Raw genomic sequence first — 14,255 nt, 5'->3', positions numbered from 1 at the left:
CTTTTGTCCAAAATGTCAAAAAGTCAGAAAAAAAACTCAGGAAAATATTTAAAAATGTCAAAAGAAATTTGAAAAAAGTACCATAAAAGTCTGAAAAATTTCAGAAAAAAAGTCCCATTAGGGTCACAAAATTGTCTGAAAAAAAAGTCAGAATAATGTCTTAAAATATCCGAAAAAAGTCTGAAATATACTAGCTTGTCATGAAGGAGGTTAAATAACGCTCCAAACTGTCATGAACTGTCATGCCCATGTTCAAAAGGGTCCCTTGACCTCTAACCTCCAGATATGTGAATGTGTGAGGGTTTTTTGTCCGAAAAAAATTCCAAAAACTTTCCGAAAAAATGTCTGAAAAATGTAAAAAAAAACAAAAAAACAGAAGAAAGTATGAAAAATTGTCCAAAATAAATCCTGAAAAATGTCAAAAGAAAGTCTGAAAAATTTCAAAAAGGAGTCCGAAAAATGTCTGAAAAAGCCTGAAAATTGTCCAAAAAATTTCGAAAGCCAGAAAAAAGTCTGAAAAAAAAAATAAAATAAATAATGTGACACACTGACAGCTCTTGTTGCCTGTTGGGCTGCAGTTTGCCATGTTCTGATTTGAGCATATTGTTTTATGCTAAATGCAGTACCTGTGAGGGTTTCTGGACAATAAATTTAAAGATTAAATATCTTAATTGATTGACAGCCCTAGTTTTGGACTGTTGGATGGACAAAACAAGACATTTAAGAAGAGAGCAGTATGTAATAGTAAATGGTAGTGCTTCAAACTCAGTTCATATAACATGTGGTGTACCACAAGGATCTATTTTAGGACCCTTATTATTTCTTATTTACATTACCACAAAGAGACTCAAAACAATTACAAAGAGACTCAAAACAACTACAAAGAGACTCAAAACAACCACAAAGAGACTCAAAACAACCACAAAGAGACTCTCAACCTTTCTCCTACTATAGTTCTACACTACTACTGAGCAGCAAATACAAATAAACACACAGATTTGTGTGTCAGCCCAAAGAGAGAACAGAGACTGGACACCAGTATGAAAACTGTGTGATCCTCTGGTCAAACTGTGAACACGGCTGACAGGAAAACAAGGTGAACACGTGACAGAGACTCAGTCGGACGAGGACTATTGGCTGTAAAACTGCAATCAGATATATTCCAGTAAAGCTCCACCTCTTCCTGTACGCAGATATACACTGAGGACAGCACATGTGATGATCAGAGCAGAGAGACGGGCGGAGAGACGGTCTACCTGGACGTCATGGATCACCTGTTGGTGCTGATGCTGTTGCTGTGGAGCTCAGGTAGGACTCTGCTTTAAACATGATGTGTTATTATTCACATATTTCATCTTTAAATCAGAGAACAAACTGATCACACACACCAACATCACATCAAATGTTCAAAGGACGACTAAAAGGGGAAATGTCCAGGGTTCATACAGCTTTTATAAAGTCAAATTATATACAAAAAAGTGGGATTAATTTGTGATTAATCACGATTAACTATGGACAATCATGTGATTCATTTGTGATTAAATATTCTAATTGATTGACAGCCCTAGTTTTGGACTGTTGGACGGACAAAACAAGACATTTAAAGACGTCACCTTGGACTCTGACGAACTGTGCTGCACATTCTTCACTGTTTCCTGATGTTTTATAGACTCAATGATTGATTACTTATAGATTCATCAACTATTAATATAGTTGCAGCTGTAATTCAGTCTCCTCTCAATGACTCTCTGCTCATGTTAACACCTCTACCGGAAACTGACAGCATTAATCTGAGTGGAACATCTCAGTCCGTCCTGGTTGTCATGGTAACAGAAACAACAGTTTCATAGTCTGTTATCTGTCAGCAGCTTCTTATCAAAATGATCAGTTCCACAGAAATGCAGCTCAGAGAGGTTAAAGGGACATTTCGCAATCTTTTACGTGGATGTTCACTCAGTGCTGATGGTAAATGTAGTCCACCGCCATCTTGGTTTCTAGTCATCGCCATCTTGGTTTTTAGCTGTCGCCATCTTGGTTTTTGTCCGTCGCCATCTTGGTTTTTGTCCGTCGCCATCTTGGTTTTTAGCTGTAACCATCTTGGTTTTTTAGCCATCACCATTTTGTTTTTTGGCCGTCGCCATCTTGGTTTTAGCCATCACCATCTTGGTTTTTAGCCGTCACCATCTTGGTTTCTAGTCATCGCCATCTTGGTTTTTGGCTGTCACCATCTTGGTTTTTAGCCGTCACCATTTTGGTTTTTAGCCGTCACCATCTTGGTTTCTAGTCATCGCCATCTTAGTTTTTGGCTGTCACCATCTTGGTTTTTGGCCGTCACCATCTTGGTTTCTAGTCATCGCCATCTTGGTTTTTGGCTGTCACCATCTTGGTTTTTAGCCGTCACCATTTTGGTTTTTAGCTGTCACCATCTTGGTTTCTAGTCATCGCCATCTTGGTTTTTGGCTGTCGCCATCTTGGTTTTTAGCCGTCACCATTTTGGTTTTTAGCTGTCACCATCTTGGTTTTAGCCATCACCATCTTGGTTTTTAACCGTCACCATCTTGGTTTCTAGTCATCGCCATCTTGGTTTTTGGCCGTCACCATCTTGGTTTTTAACTGTCACCATCTTGGTTTCTAGTCATCGCCATCTTGGTTTTTGGCCGTCGCCATCTTGGTTTTTAGCCGTCACCATTTTGGTTTTTAGCTGTCACCATCTTGGTTTCTAGTCATCACCATCTTGGTTTTTGGCCGTTGACATCATAGTTTTTAGCCATCACCGTCTTGGTTTTTGGCTGTCACCATCTTGGTTTTTAGCCTACACCATTTTGTTTTTTGGCTGTCACCATCTTGGTTTTTAGCTGTAACCATCTTGGTTTTTAGCTGTCACCATCTTGGTTTTTAGCTGTCACCATCTTGGTTTTTAGCCGTCACCATCTTGGTTTTTAGCCGTCACCATTTTGGTTTTTAGCTGTCACCATCTTGGTTTCTAGTCGTCGCCATCTTGGTTTTTAGCTGTCGCCATCTTGGTTTTTGGCCGTTGACATCATAGTTTTTAGCTGTCACCGTCTTGGTTTTTGGCCGTCACCATCTTGGTTTTTAGCTGTAACCATCTTGGTTTTTAGCTGTAACCATCTTGGTTTTTGGCCGTCGCCATCTTGGTTTTAGCCGTCGCCATCTTGGTTTTTGGCCGTTGACATCATAGTTTTTAGCCGTCACCGTCTTGGTTTTTGGCCATCACCATCTTGGTTTTTAGCTGTAACCATCTTGGTTTTTAGCTGTAACCATCTTGGTTTTTGGCCGTCGCCATCTTGGTTTTAGCCGTCACCATCTTGGTTTTTAGCCGTCACCATCTTGGTTTTTAGCTGTAACCATCTTGGTTTCTAGTCATCGCCATCTTGGTTTTTGGTTGTCACCATCTTGGTTTTTGGCCGTCGCCATCTTGGTTTTTAGCCGTCACCATTTTGGTTTTTAGCTGTCACCGTCTTGGTTTCTAGTCATCGCCATCTTGGTTTTTGGCCGTCGCCATCTTGGTTTTTAGCTGTCACCATCTTGGTTTTTGGCCGTCACCATATTGGTTTCAAGTCATCGCCATCTTGGTTTTTGGCCGTCGCCATCTTGGTTTTTAGCCGTCACCATTTTGGTTTTTAGCTGTCACCATCTTGGTTTCTAGTCATCACTATCTTGGTTTTTGGCCGTCGCCATCTTAGTTTTTTGCAGTCACCATCTTGGTTTTTAGCCGTCATCTGTTTTTTTTTCTTGGTTTTTGGCTGTCGCCATCTTGGTTTTTAGCAGTCGCCATCTTGGTTTTTAGCAGTTGCCATCTTGGTTTTTAGCCGTCACCATCTTGTTTTTTGTCTGTCACCAAAGTACAACTGAACTCCCAGACCGGACAACGCCGCAACAATCAATCAGCTGGCCCTAAAGCATCCCCTGCTTTATGGTCTATCTGACTCTAAATGGGACCACCATTTACTAAATGAACATCATGCTGTAATGAAGAAGACTTGAAACTAGAGATTGAGATCATAAACTCATGTTTACAATGTTTACTGAGGTCATAAATCAAGAGAGAAGTAGAAGCTCATTTTTTCATAGACTTCTATACAACCAGAGGAGTCGCCCCCTGCTGGCTGGTAGACAGAATGCAGGCTCTTCAGCATTGTCTTCACTTCTCAGACCTGGCGGTAGCCCACTGGGACAAACACGTAGACACACGGGGCTTTTATTGTGAAGCAGTCACAGGAAACACAATGTATTCACAAAACAGGACAGCAGGCATTTTGTTCATTTTGTTGTCTGTGGATCAATCTGAAATATTATCGGGAGTAACAGACGGATTATGAGACAGCGTGCAATAACAACGCCATTCTTGTTTTTGGCGTGTCATTTAACGCCATGTAGTCTGTACTGAGAGAAATGTAAATGCATCCGTGTGAACAACAAATACCAGAGTTTTAACCAGGAGACCAGTGTCTTGACTTGTAAGTTACGTTAGTGACTTTGGCGCATGGCGACTGTCACGTGTTCTTTAGTGACGTTTGTGACATGTTTTCCACGTTGATTCCGTACGTATTTGATTTCCGTACTTATTTTAAGCCCAACAATGACGTTTTTCCTAAACCTGACTAAGTGGTTTTGTTGCCCAACAAATGTAATGTGTTATTTGTACGCCTCCCCGTGAGACCGGGTTGCTACTTGACAGCTAGTTACCTTAATTATTTAATTGTGGCTGTATAAACATCTTAACTGTGCTGATTGTGATTGTTTTAAACTGTAGCGTGCAGAGATTCCTTTTGTGATTATTGCTGCTTCTCAGCTAAATGGGAACAGGTTGGAAATAGCCGCCTACAGACGGCATGAGGTTAGACTTGATCAACACGCCGTCCTTTGGTTAGTTAGTTACTCACTGTTTGATGATCCACGATGGTTCGGGTGGTCCAAGAGATGTTTGAATGGTGTACTGCGAGATACTGGGTTAGGCTATAAACTGCTTTGGCTGAATGTAGCGTCATGAACAAAATCAAAACCCCAAACAAACTAAATAAACACAATAAGTTCAAATCAGTGAAACAAATTCATCCAAGAAAACTTTGATGCCGCAGTACAATTAGTCAAAACACATGGCGGGTGAAGGCTGTTTCCTTGTGGCGTCTTCCATAGTCCACTGATTTCAGCACACCTGCCTTCAATACGAGCTTCCTGAGATACGAGGTCAGGTGACACTGTGCACTTGGTTTAACTCCAAAAGTACCACTATTTACTTTAAAGTAACTGAAGCTAATATGAAATTATAAGAGCTTGCTAGAAATGGCTTTAACAGTGATGTTGCACTGTAAATGAGCTGAACTGATGAGGACATCTGATGAAATGTTGAAGTATTCCTTTAACTCTGTATGAACTGACTTGTGTTCTGTCTATCCACATGTTCACCTGTTAAACTGGTAAAATGGCTCCAGAGTGAGTTCACTGAGGGGTTTCTGAGCTGCTAGAAAATGATTTTTCAAAACAACCTGAGAGTGTTTGTTCTGTCCACGGCTGTGATCCAATCATGCTGCTTTATCATTTTCTCCTCAGGACTCCAGGCTGAAGGAGAACACACCTCAACAGGTAAATAGAGAAAGAAAAGACAATTAAAGAATCATTAAAGCAAAATCAATCAAGTTTTAGTTTGATCTGAATGAAATTCACTTCTTTTACTGATGACTCTCTTGTTTCTGTTCAGAGCCTGATGATGTCAGGTTGGTTGGAGGAAATAGTCGCTGTGCAGGAACACTGGAGGTGAAATATCAGGAGGTCTGGGGATCAGTGGGTGACGTTTACTCTGTCTGGACCCTGAAGGCAGCAGCTGTTGTCTGTCGAAAGCTGGACTGTGGCTCTGCTGTTTCTGTAAGACGGAGAGAGGACTCCTACAGATCTGTGTGGATCATCAACTGTGACTGTGTTCTGTCTGGATCTGCTCTCAAGGAGTGTGTAGCATCAGATACCTTTTCTTCCATCCTGGATCTCACCTGCTCAGGTAAGCCTAACAGTGACATCATCTATAACATCATCTATGACAGTAATGTACCCAGCTTGACACACACAGGCATCTGGAATGTAATTCGACGTCTGGAATTCTAAATTGTTGAAATCAGTAGTATTGTAAAGATGTGTTCTGTTGTTAATGATGAACTCATGTTGGAACTGTTCTGAGTCCAGTTGGAATCACTGAATTGTTGTTTCATGACATCTTTATTATTTAGTGTCTGGTGTCTTTGATCTCTCTCTATTTGATCTTCTATCATCTCTCCAGACTCTGTCAGGCTGGTGAATGGGACTACTCTGTGCTCAGGCAGACTGGAGGTGATGTCCAACCCGTCCAACCAGTCGTGGTCCTCAGTGTGTGACGCTGACTTTGACCTGCAGGATGCTGAGGTGGTCTGTAGGCAGCTTGGCTGTGGGGCTCCTTCAGTCCTCCAGGGGGCGCTCTATGGAGACGTGGAGGCTTCAATGTGGACCAAAGAGTTCCAGTGTGGAGGCCATGAGTCTGCTCTCCTGGACTGTAGAAGCTCAGGCTCAGAGAGAAACACCTGCTCACCTGGCAAAGCTGTTGGACTCACCTGCTCAGGTAGAAGAGGAGCTGCAGCTCTGATCTGGTTCATTTCTGTTCTAATGAAACTCACTTTATTCTTTTACTGATGACTCTCTTGTTTCTGTTCAGAGTCTGATAACGTCAGGTTGGTGGGAGGAGACAGTCGCTGTGCAGGAACACTGGAGGTGAAACAGGGAGACTGGAGACCAGTGGATTACTCTGTCTGGACCCTGAAAGAAACAGCCGTTGCCTGTAGAGAGTTGGACTGTGGCTCTGCTGATTCTGTAGAACGGAGAGAGGAGTCCTCATACAGATCTGTGTGGTGGATCAGCTCTGACTGTGTTCAGTCTGGATCTGCTCTGAGGGAGTGTGCAACACCAGATTACTCTCCCTACAGTCTGGATCTTACCTGCTCAGGTAAGCCTAACAGTGACATCATCTATGACATCATCTATGACATCATCTATGACATCATCTATGACAATAATGTACCCAGCTTGACACACACATGCAGCAGCTAGAACGGCAGCGGAGGAAACATGCTGTGAGATCATATTGGTGCCCCGTGTGAGGCATAGTATTGTTGGCAATTATTCATAATTGTGTGATATTCATTTTCAGCATCATTTTTGGTCAAAACCTAAATTTTTATTCCACTTCTAAACTAGCCAAAAGTGATAACATTCAACCCCACTAGGCTGCCACAGCAGTAGATGTCCAGCTTTACATATAAACAAGTGCGTTGTGGTGAGAATTGATTTATTCAAATTCAACTAAAGCACTTTGAGGGATTTGTATTATTGATAACACTTAAAGTCTCATAATGTTATTCTAAGTACTTGATATTGATGCTAGCCATTCAAGTTAAACCTACTCTTTAGAACTTGTAAGAATTTTGGTTAAGCATTCGAATATCAGGTATTCAATGCAATCTAGTCAAGCTATCACAATTTGCTGTTAATTCAACTGCTCCTTTAATTAAGACACAGCGTACCGTCGGCCCTGTGCAATACTGACAACTCTCAAATTCATCCAGTTATTATATCAGACCATGGACCAATCAGCTTCGACCTAGTGCATGAAACAGACCCAACCCCTCCAAGTAGGTGGCAGTTCAATACCTCCCTCCTAACAGTCAAAGATTTCAACAACCTCATCTCCAGAAAGTGGACATCCTTTCTTGAATTGAACGACTCTCCAGAAACATCACCATCTAGGCTTTGAGAGACAGCTAAAGCAGTTCTTAGAGGACATATTATCTCAAATTCTACACATACAAGAAGAATCTCTCTCTCTCTCTCTCTCTCTCTCTCTCTATTTGATCTTCTATCATCTCTCCAGACCCTGTCAGGCTGGTGAATGGGACTAGTCTGTGCTCAGGCAGACTGGAGGTGAAACCTAACCAGTCCAAGCAGTCGTGGTCCTCAGTGTGTGACGCTGACTTTGACCTGCAGGATGCAGAGGTGGTCTGTAGGCAGCTTGGCTGTGGGGCTCCTTCAGTCCTCCAGGGGGCGCTCTATGGAGACGTGGAGGCTTCAATGTGGACCAAAGAGTTCCAGTGTGGAGGCCATGAGTCTGCTCTCCTGGACTGTAGAAGCTCAGGCTCAGAGAGAAACACCTGCTCACCTGGCAAAGCTGTTGGACTCACCTGCTCAGGTAGAAGAGGAGCTGCAGCTCTGATCTGGTTCATTTCTGTTCTAATGAAACTCACTTTATTCTTTTACTGATGACTCTCTTGTTTCTGCTCAGAGCCTGATGATGTCAGGTTGGTGGGAGGAGACAGTCGCTGTGCAGGAACACTGGAGGTGAAACATCAGGAGGTCTGGAGACCAGTGGGTGTTCGTGGCGTTTACTGGACCCTGAAGGAAGCAGCTGTTTTCTGTCGAAAGCTCGGTTGTGGCCCTGCTGTTTCTGTAAGACGGAGAAAGGAGTCATACAGATCTGTGTGGTGGATCAGGTCTGACTGTGTTCAGTCTGAATCTGCTCTGAGGGAGTGTGCAACACCAGGGAACTCTCCCTCTATCCTGTATCTCACCTGCTCAGGTAAGCCCAACAGTGACATCATCTATGACATCATCTATGACATCATCTATGACAGTAATGTACCCAGGTTGACACACACATGCAGCAGCTAGAATGGCAGCAGACTGACTCCAGCAGCCACGACGGAGTCTGATGAGCTGCTGCCTCCGTAAATCAGCTGCTGAATGCAGCCAGATATATATCTGTATATATGAAACATACATGTCTGCTGCTTCAGGAGTCCCCTGGGCCGACCAGCAACCAGCCTGAAAGGACTCCTTCTTCAGCTAGACAGTTTTCTTAGCCACTGGTTTCCACCAGCAGCTTCTTTAGCTGCCACCATAAAGGTCCAGACACACCAACCCGACATCAAAGAACTAGCAAAGGCAAAGATGAAGGCCACCAGTCACGTCGCCTCACATCTTCTTTGTCTTGGCCAAAAAGTTGAACTCGAACTCACCGCAAAGACGACAGCAGACGGCCAGTTAGCACGAACGTTCTGCGCCTACGTGAGATGAAATAACTCTCCACCCCAGCAGATCACGGTAGTCTGTATTTGTCATTAAAAAATGGGACGGCGGATATAGAAGCCGTTGTTATGATACGTACATAAAACAAAGCGGCGCTTGTCGACCATTTTCACACCACTCTCACCACTCAGAGTAGACAGATTGGCCAATAGGACAATAACTAGAGCTGTCAATCGATTCACATATTTAATAACGATTAATGACATGACCATCCATATAGTTAATCCTGATTAATTGCATGAATCGCAATTTTTTTCATCTGTCAAAATGTAAATTAAAGGGAGATTTGTCTAGTATTTAATCCTCTTATCAACATGGGAGTGGACAAATATGCTGCTTTATGCAAATGTATGTATATGTTTATTATTGTAAATCAATTAACAACACAAAACAATGACAGATATTGATCCAGAAACCCTCACAGGTACTGCATTTAGCAGAGCAAATCTAAGCGCAAGCAGGGGCTATTTGAGTGCAAGGACAGGGTTTTGAGGGAAAGCATTACAAAATGTGGATCTGAAAATCATGATCTCAAATTGAAAGACTAAACTGTTGAATGAAGATAAGAAAAAAGCTCCATAATGTGATGACTGTCCATGTGTTTGATCAGATCTAAGGCCTTTTATCATCAGAGCCATCGTCCTGCCGCTGATTCTGCTGTTGGCGAACATTGGCCTTTACTTCTACTATAAGGTACTGACACACGTCTGTTGTTCAGACCACTGACTGACATGAAGCTCTCAGTCTGTGTTCATTGAAGTGAAGAGAGAGAGGAGTGATGCAGGAAGTCACATCTGTGTGCTGTCATGTGTCTCCAGGCCACCAGGGGGCAGAGGCCGGGCAGACGGGAGAAGGCCGAGCCGGATTATTATAACCTGGGTGTTCCTGCAGCTGAAGGAGGGCCGACTGAAGAGGAAGGAGCTCAGGGAGCAGAGTAGCACCTCCACGGAGCTCATCTCACATCCAGATGGATTTATAACACACAACCCACCAGCAGATCATTTTATACGCATGTTCCCTTTAAACAAGCTGTACATATTATATTACATCATATACTATATTATTATTACTCTCAACATGAAAACCAACAATGTGTTAGTCTCTTCATACGTTCTGACTTCCTGTCAGCTTCCATCTCATTGGTTCCTACTGAAGACGTAATTCTTTAAAAACACTTCCCAAATATATAGTTTCATTTGAAAACTAGCCTTTAAAGCAGGAATACCGAAGTCCAAGCAGCCGGCACAACTTGAAACTAAAGACACACCGACCCAGGCCGATCCAGAACAATGTTGGCCAATCTGGGTTCGGTGAACATCTGTTTGTTAAAAAGTAATAGTAGTCACAGTAATTCCAGTAATTTTGGTAAAGTAAATAGTATTTTTTGTAACAAAGGATTTTTCTTATTTCATGAGAATCTTACATACATTTTGTAGTTAAGTATTTTGATCATTTCATACGAATTGTACTTCATTTTGTACTGAGGAAATTTACTCGTTTTTGTACTTATGGAATTCACTTAATTCAGTCATAAGGACTTTCAATGTTTCAGAAGAATTTTCCAAATTTTGCATTTAAGGATTTTGCTTACTTTGTAACAATTTTGCTTATTTTTATAATTAAGGGTTTTGCTTGTTACAATATAGTAATTTGTTTAAGTTTGTAAATAAGAGCGAGTAGTAATAGTCATTTTAGTTAAGTAAATAGTATTTTTTTACAATTAAGGATTGTGCTTATTTCATGAGAATCTTAATTTTGTAACTAAAGAATTCTATTAATTTTGCATTTAAGGATTTTGCTTTCTTCATAACAATTTTACTTATTTTTGTAATTTAGCAATTTTCGTTCTTATAAAAGAATTTCCTAATTTTGTAATTAAGGATTTTGCTTACTCAACAAATTTACTTAATTTTGTAATCAGTGTGTTTTTTTTATTTCATGAGAATTTTACTCATTTTTGCACTCTAAATTTTGTTCATTTTGCAAAGTTTTGTTCTTGTTTTATAATTAAGAATTTTGCTTATTTCATAAGAATTTTGCTTCTTTTCTTTGTTGTGCTTAAAAAGTTTTTGATAGAAAATATCCTCATTATTAATCCAATAATGTGAATAAAAATATGAACACATACAGTATGTAGCAGCAGCCTTCAGAGATGATAAAGATTAAAACATTTTGAAGTCGGGTCCAGGTGGATCATTATTGGACGACACCATGTGACCCGTCTGCTCACAACCATTTAACAACCAAAACCAAAGCAGAGCGTCATCAGAAGGAGAACTTTACACTCACCTGTGCAGATCTGTGTTCAGATGTGCTCCAAATATTCAGTTCTCAGGTCACCATTGTTGCTGTTGGATCAGGACTCATGTTTGCTGGGAGAGATGAAATGATTCAGATCACTGTAATAAATGTATCACCATCATCTGCTGTGTTCAAAGAAATAAAACCGCTTTCAGAAGCTATGAAACTCTGTGAATGAGCTCATTTTAACGTTGTGAAAATGTTTGGTTTGGTTTCTTTGTACGTGAGCGCTCTGCATTCACCAGAGAAGAAGATGTCAAGGCTTTGGTTAGGACTTACTAGAGCAGGGGTCAGCAACCAGCGTCTCTTCAGCTCCTCTCCAGCAGCTCCCTGTGGATTTATAAAAATGGAAATGAATAACTGTTCTTTGTTTACATTTTCATTTGTATTTCTCATTGTTGTAGGTCTATGGTACGACGGTACGACGGAGCATTAGGGCCACATTGAGGAAAAAAATACATCTGAGATTTCGAGAACAAAGTCGTAATATTACGAGAAAAAGGTCATTTTATAAAGTAGTTATTTTCTTTTTTTCTCGTAATATTACAACTTTCTTTCTCGTAAAGTTAGGATTTTATTCTCTTAATATTATGGCTTTTATTCTCATAAAGTTGTGACTTTATTCTCGTAATATTACGACTCTATTCCTCGTAAAGTTGTGACTTTATTCTCGTAATATTGTGACTTTATTCTGTAATTCTCAGATGTTTTTTCCCTCAATGTGGCCCTAATACTCCGTAGTACATTGTCTCTTTGGCCCTCACTGCATTAGACTTATATACTATATACTTAGACTATAAACTGTTACCTTCATCACAATGATCACATGTTTTTTGACAGTAAAGGTTGCTGACCTCTGGACTAGATCTTAAGTTATTCTAAACAAACCATTTGACTGGAAACAAGCCTGAGAGATGGTTGTTTTTCCCACATGGCTGGTCTGAGGAGCTGAGTGTTTGCTGGAGGGGGAGTTAATGAAAACTGAAGTGTGAGAGATGTTTATCAGCCCGTTGACCTCCAGGCTACTGAGGTTCACTGGTTCCTGTGGTTAAAGGCCACGATGGAAACGCAGCCGCCTCCACTAACGACTCTCTCACACTTTACCGATAACTGACTCACAGATAAGACACACCGACTTTTCCACATCTCCTGCATCAACAACAGCTGGTTTACAGCTGGACGTCTAAAGTTATTCACCGCTGACACTTTAACATCATCTTCTTGTTTTAGAATAAACCAGAAGTTCAAACTAAGAACAAAGAACCGAAAAGACAATAAAAGAAGAAGAAAGAAAAGAGATATTAAAGGCAATAAAATTCAATAGAATCAGAAGATCGATGGGTTTTTTAAATGTACTTTTGTTTTCAGCTTCACTTTGAGCAAATGAGCAGAACCTCTTGACTATGGACCGCCATCTTGAAGCCTCAAGTTCGACATTTTGGCCATCGCCATCTTGGTTTTTGGCCGCCTCCATCTTGGTTTTTGGCCGTCGCCATCTTGATTTTCCTCCATCGCCATCTTGGTTTTCCTCCATCGCCATCTTGGTTTTTGTCCATCGCCATCTTGGTTTTCCTCCATCGCCATCTTGGTTTTCCTCCATCGCCATCTTGGTTTTTGTCCATCGCCATCTCGGTTTTCGTCCATCGCCATCTTGGTGTTCGTCCGTAACCATCTTGGTGTTCGTCCGTCACCATCTTGGTGTTCGTCCGTCACCATCTCGGTTTTCGTCCATCGCCATCTTGATTTTTGGCCGTTGTCATCTTGGTTTTCCTCCATCGCCATCTTGGTTTTCGTCCGTCACCATCTTGGTGTTCGTCCGTCACCATCTTGGTGTTCGTCCGTCACCATCTTGGTGTTCGTCCGTCACCATCTTGGTGTTCGTCTGTAACCATCTTGATTGTTGGCCGTTGCACAATGAGTACTTTAACTGATGATACTTTAGTGTAGCTACGTTTTACTGCACAATGAGGACGTGTACTGCATGAGGCTGAGAATACTTGTGTACTTTTACTTGCAGTTAGTAGGATTTGAAAGCTTTTACTTGTAATGGAGAATGTAAACATTGTTGTATTTGTACTTTTACTGCAGGACAGGCTCTGAGGGTCCTGCTGTGTGTTTCTACTCGACTGAACGACTTCACAGGAAAAACAGACGTGACTTGAATTAGAAAGCGAGGCTTCCTGTTTCCTCTCGTCCTGCTATTTTTAGAAAGTAATACAGATAACAAGAAGTCTAAAACTTATTTATGTTCTTTATTTACCATCTGATCCGTTAATAATAAAACATACTGTAGTAAAACTTGCTTTATGGAAACTTTATTTGTATTTTGGTGGAATTTTTTGCTTTTATTCAACTGTTTTCTTGTTGCGCAATATAAAGATAATGATGGTAATAATAATAACCCTTACAAAAAAGAAGTTTATTCAAGTAGCTATTAGTTACTTACTAATACTTCTTAATACTAATAATACTACTAATATTTCTTTTAAACTTAAAATTGCTTTCAGATGACTTTTTATGTACTTAATAGAGATAAACTTAACAAAATTATACTTGAGTATACTTGGCTTATACGGACAAGTATACAGAAAAGTACATTTGGCTAAGTACTATAAGTTCACTTAAGAAAACTTACAAGTATACTTGCAGTAAAAACTATTAAACCAGTAGTTTACTGAGAGTATACTTTAAAGTGTACTTTCATTAACTAAAAAATGGGCTACAAGTATATAACTGAACAGCTTACCTATAAGTTCACCTGTAGTATAGTTCATATTATAGTTGCAGTGCAAAATACAACTTTGATGTAAACTAGTTGTGTACTCAGAGTTTAC

At 40.7% G+C, this 14,255-nt stretch overlaps 1 protein-coding gene across 1 annotated transcript; it reads left to right on the top strand.

The window, feature by feature from the left end:
- Positions 1–935: 935 nt before the first annotated feature.
- Positions 936–11,587, top strand: LOC119478143 (scavenger receptor cysteine-rich type 1 protein M130-like). Its single transcript, XM_037752619.1, has 6 exons — positions 936–1,308; positions 5,572–5,604; positions 5,720–6,013; positions 6,290–6,604; positions 8,318–8,611; positions 9,731–11,587. Exons 1-6 carry the CDS (start codon positions 1,266–1,268, stop codon positions 9,844–9,846), a joined length of 1,095 nt encoding a protein of 364 aa, XP_037608547.1. The 5' UTR covers positions 936–1,265; the 3' UTR covers positions 9,847–11,587.
- Positions 11,588–14,255: the final 2,668 nt, after the last annotated feature.

The sequence above is a fragment of the Sebastes umbrosus genome, chromosome 19 (genome assembly GCF_015220745.1).
Source record: "Sebastes umbrosus isolate fSebUmb1 chromosome 19, fSebUmb1.pri, whole genome shotgun sequence".
In the NCBI taxonomy this organism is placed as follows: domain Eukaryota; kingdom Metazoa; phylum Chordata; class Actinopteri; order Perciformes; family Sebastidae; genus Sebastes; species Sebastes umbrosus.
The sequence above is the reverse complement of the archived record's forward strand: the minus strand, read 5'-3'. Positions and strand labels throughout refer to the sequence as shown.

Excerpts from the sequence above, each read along its gene's own strand:
- LOC119478143 (XM_037752619.1), top strand. The coding sequence starts at position 1,266 with ATGGATCACCTGTTGGTGCTGATGCTGTTGCTGTGGAGCTCAG. Across the intron at positions 1,309-5,571 it reads GCTGTTGCTGTGGAGCTCAG|GACTCCAGGCTGAAGGAGAA; the intron begins GTAGGACTCTGC and ends TTTTCTCCTCAG. Across the intron at positions 6,605-8,317 it reads TGTTGGACTCACCTGCTCAG|AGCCTGATGATGTCAGGTTG; the intron begins GTAGAAGAGGAG and ends GTTTCTGCTCAG.